The sequence below is a fragment of the Penaeus japonicus genome, unplaced genomic scaffold (genome assembly GCF_977035675.1).
Source record: "Penaeus japonicus unplaced genomic scaffold, GWHDUDI00000001_assembly GWHDUDI00000018, whole genome shotgun sequence".
Taxonomy (NCBI): Eukaryota; Metazoa; Arthropoda; class Malacostraca; order Decapoda; family Penaeidae; genus Penaeus; species Penaeus japonicus.
Window position 1 is genome coordinate 24,277,281 of NW_028234420.1, and position 5,000 is coordinate 24,282,280.

Below are 5,000 nucleotides of genomic sequence, written 5' to 3' on the forward strand. Positions count from 1 at the left end.
GGCGCGCGGGGTTGTTGACCGGAGAGTGAAAGTGGCACCCAGTCTCGCCCCTGGACCTCCGTGATCCGGGTTAAGGCTCGTTACCAATCCAGGTGAAGGTGGATTTAACCGATGCTCGAATGCTTCAATATCTGAGTTGTCCGTCGGATTCAGGTAATGAGTTGTCTTCGAGAATAATGATCATGAAGCTAATGCAAGGGATTGCAGATCTAACTTTCCATCTTCTTCTCTCTCCTTCTTTTCTTCTTTTCTACGTAATCGACAATACAGTTTGAATAAACCATTCTCAAGAAGTAGGAGAAGGCATATCTAATTTATAAACAACGCTGATATCTTATCGGAGAATTAAGGGTGACACAATTATAGGTGGATTTGTTCCCACAAAATTCGGCAGTGGTGGCCTGGCCCGGTCAATGGCCTCGAGTTAGTAAGGGGGTTAGCAACAGTTGATAGCTGATGCCAGAATTCATATCTATTTGACTAGGATAAAGAATATTACTAAATCCTAAAGTGGTAGAAAGTTAATTAGATCGATTATAAAGGTAAATATTAACCAACGTATACCACTTAGATCTCGGTTTCTTTTATCGATGAGGAAATAATAAATGATACCATAATTATACGCACTGGCAAGCATGGTTGCACAACACTTTCTTTACGCCCGAGTTTCCTTTCGATTGTTTTCAGACCTAGTCCATGCAATGACGTGTTCTTATTTGTGCTAGGACTATTTTCAGCTCGTACATGAACAAAATACTCGAAAAAAAAAAATGTTATAACAGAGCAACACACTTGTCTAACAATCTTTCAAAATCCCCTGTAATAATAACATTCGCGCATACTGACTTCAAATAAACTCTCCTTACATACATTGTAAGTGAAATTATTTTTGTTGATAATGGGTGTAAGTGATATACTGAACATCCATCTACTCACATGCATAGATATAGAAAGGGACGACCAAATGTAAATTTATACGTGATACTCCCTTTAGAGGAAGCGACGACGTTGAAATCATAAACTGTAGGCTTACCTTTGGATACAACCATACAGACTAAGGCAGTCACTCTCCCTCTTCGGTCACACTCCCATAACCACATCCATGCTTTGGTCATGATACTCAACCTGCAACGTCCTAAACCACGATATATCGTGAAGATTTCTGGTAAAAGTAAATCCTACCTGTGACGATCACGTCCTCTTCCCTGGGTGCCATACTCAGTACAACTCTGTGGGTAATGTCCATTTCAGTGACGACGAATTGAGTTTACAACTGAGATCAGTGCTTCTTTCTGCCTCGACGATCACGGTAGTGAGGGAGATAAAATGAGATCCTTTGAACGGCGATCTTGAAAGACGTGGATTGGATTAGCTTTATAGCGAGTTCTCTCTTCTCTTGGATGAACAGAAGACTCACTTGAAGGACGGAGGGTTTTCACAGCAGCGTTATCACAGAAACATTACAGCACCGGCGGAGGCTCTTGAGAAAATATGCCTTCTACCTTTCTTTATGCCTTCATATCTTCCTCAATACATTTTCTTGGGCTTTTGGAGGCAGTATAATCAGTTTAAAATTCACATGAACAGATTCCGTCGGTACATATTTGCGTATGTCCACTAGGCACTATATTCACTGATTATTAAAATGGTAGCACCGGTACACCAAGGGTCCACAGGTGGCTGATGGATCGTCCTAAAATATACGCAAATCAATCTTGCTACATGTATAGTTCTATCCCATACGTATAAACAGCCATCATTCGGCTAACACAGTAATCGTATATCACATGCGTAACTGGAGACGAGCATAGCGTACACAGCAACCGCCTCCTTGCACGTGACCAAATTTCTGTCACAACCAATATTTCCCATTAATACTGTTTGTAGGAGAGTTAATTTGTGACTCACGAGTCATCAGCAACAAGCCCCGGCAATCATCACCGCAAACGCAAATATTTCTCGGGTGATTTTTGTAAAGGAAGCAAATGAAACGAGGGGAGAAACGGAGGGGAGAAGTGTGCAGCGTGCGGTGGCGGCGGTGGCTCGAGGGGCATAAACGCGGCCGAGGGCGCGGACGCGCGAGGGATAATAGCGTGCCAGGCAAGGAGGGGGTAGAAGCGCGGAGGGGGGGTGCGGTGCCAGGTTGAGAAGGTCGGAGGGAGGGAGGGAGGAAAGACAGAGGTAAGGACAGGGCTGAGGGGGGGATGCAGTGGCAAGTTGAGATGGTCGGAGGTAAAGAAGGGGGGGGGGAGGACACATGAAGAAGTGCCGCAAAAGAGGAAGGATTAAGTACTTCTAGTAGCTTTGTTCAGAGCGAAAGGGGGTTAGGGGTTAAGCCCATGAAGTGACAATGGATCTTGGTTCAGGAGAAGGAAGGTAGCACCAGAGACAAAGAGAAGGAGGTTGGAGGAGAAGGAATTCGTTCAGTGGAGAGATGGAGCGTAAAGAAAGGAAGATCTAATTAAGGATGAGAAATGAGATTTGATAAATACAGTGACGAACAATAGATAGTTTGTTGCTCTGATACTGCTTCGAAAAAATAATAAACTTTAAAATGCAAAATAATTATCAATCTGTGGAAACTAACAATAGGTATCAGAAGATTTTAAGAATATTCTGACATTTTATTATTTGATATATTTTTTATACAGACGATAATGTCCTGGACAGATACGAATAAAAATATCGAACTTGCTCAATCTGATAATCTAAATTCAGTTCCATATCATCTCCATAATCTATTATCATTCCATTTTTCCGGCATATATAAAATGAAGCGGCACCCTAAATAAAACTCCCCCCCCCCACTCGTATTTTTTACGATAGCACACAAGCACCAGAGGTAGCACACACACCTCATAAATCCCCCCCCCCCCTCCTACCTTCCCAGTGCCTTCGCCCCCGCTCTCGTGCCGGTCATTCACCCTGCTCCTTTGGCCCGGGGGTGAACAGACGCCAGTGCCACCCGCCCACGTCCCCTCGGTGGCACGCGAATATGACACAGTCAGTGGAACCGCATTAAGGGTGAAGTCGCTATGTTGAGAGGATATGAATTTCGACAATATGGGTCTGAGCAGAGATGCCTGATATGGAATGACTACAGAGTAATGTGTTGGCTGTTACTGCTCCTATCCCGAGGGCCAATGTACGATATACTGATAGAAGTGATTACGGTCACCTGGATAAGAGGCCATTTCTTACGTAAAAAGTATCGTGTTTTTATTCTATATGAGCGGCAGAACAACAACAACCATATCCAACAGAAAGAAACAGGTTGGAATGTATTTTTAAATCTTAACTACTATTCATGATATAAATCATATACCTACCTTCTTTTGCATAGACAGTATGATGTTTCATCAAGGACTCTATCTAAACCCAATAAGTCCTTCCCTCTAGTCCTTCCCTCCCCCCGCCCACTAACTACTGCCCCCCCCCCCTCGCCTCCCCAACCGGTGCCAAGTAGCAGCGAGAGGTGTGACACGTATGGCAGAAAGGACGAGAACATAAAGAAGAACAAGAGACAATAAAGTTCATCTTCCAAGACTTTCTCAGAGTATTTTTTAAATTCATAACCGAGATCTTCTACGTTGAAAAACATTGCAATGAAAGGATTTTTACGCAAGTGAATAAGCACTAAATCCACACATCGAGTAAGCGCTTGGCACCGGACGGGCCTTGCAGTAAGACGGGTTACACGTTAGAGAATCAGGGTCACCGTTGTTTGTTACTGATGTGGAGTCTGTGAGGAGGGACGGTAGGGTCGAGAGTTGCATGGCGGAGCAGTGTAGTGGCACTGTGACGTCATGCGGGGTCGCGCGGTCAGTGCCACAGTTCCCGTGTGTCCTCCACGTACCTGGTAATTAACTGTTGACGAAACGGCGCAAGTGCGGGGAAATTCCGAGTTGCGGACTGATAAATGCCAGGAAAAGGATAATGTTGAAAGGTTGTGATGTTATACAGTGTAATGTTGGTTGTGTATATCTTTATCATTGAGGATAAAGTTACCGCGAAACTAAATGTCCTGTAATGTAGGGAAGTTTCTAAATTTTTCATGGTATATCTATTGAATAAATGAATATATATACGTGTGTGTGAATGCATGTGTGTATGTATGTATAATATTTACTATTCTGATCATGATTATCGTCAGTCTTCACCATTGGATGCACTTTTCTTTTCACTTACTCGCGGATAACGGTGCTCCTCGTTTTCTTTAAGCCATAGAAAACGAAACGCAACCACCTTCAGCCGGGGAAAAGATATGGAGCCAACTCAACATTTTCATTTTCTAATTTCTTCCATGGGCTTACATTTACTGTTATCAAAGGGAATATACATAATCTTTCTATTGTTCTTGTCTCTACAAGAAATAAAGCTTCTTAGTCCAGGAATAGAAACCGCATTATCTCCATGGAAAGTATGAACCTTCCATACAACCATTTTGAGAAAAAAGAAGTTCCATGCCTTTCGCTTAATCCTCAGTTTATGATAGGCTTTAGGAGACGAGTTATTATGGTTTGAATAGGTTAGGAAATAGTTAGAGGGTTTGTGCTTTGTATTGCTAGCCGCACACTCATGTACCTAATGTTCTGGTTGAGCGTATGCACAACCTCTGCAACGCGTTTGCGCAAATGTTTCCTATCTCCACAGGAATATTTGTGATCTGCAGTTGAGTGCTCCCAGAACACTTAACCCACGCCGCATGCGCTCCCTCTTTCTTCTCCCATTACCCCACCCACACACCAAACAGTGTTCATGAGACCATTATAAGCAACTACAGCTTACTGGGTCACTGAGGCAAGGCGAGGCGCGCGGAGGGGGGGAGGGGGGTGCCGGGAGTCCAATTGATGCAGTCCGCTGCTTTGAAGGTCGGAGTTTTGTCTTCAAACAAAAGTATATTATGTTGAACGATTTACTTTTATACATATTTGTAAGGTCATGCACATTACACACACACACACACACACACACACACACACACACACACACACACACAC

General features: G+C 43.4%; 1 protein-coding gene across 3 annotated transcripts in view; it reads right to left on the reverse strand.

Annotated features, from left to right (window-relative positions):
- The window catches only part of Eip75B (Ecdysone-induced protein 75B), a 267,875-nt gene that overhangs the window by 77,049 nt on the left and 185,826 nt on the right, over positions 1-5,000 (reverse strand). The window contains exon 1 of one of the 3 annotated variants that reach the window (XM_043033716.2): positions 1,183-2,054. The exons of the other annotated variants lie outside the window; for them this stretch is intronic. Coding sequence (XP_042889650.1) covers positions 1,183-1,246 — 64 coding nt within the window. The 5' untranslated portion in view covers positions 1,247-2,054. Of the gene's footprint in view, positions 1-1,182; positions 2,055-5,000 lie in introns of those variants that run through there. 3 annotated transcript variants of the gene reach the window in all.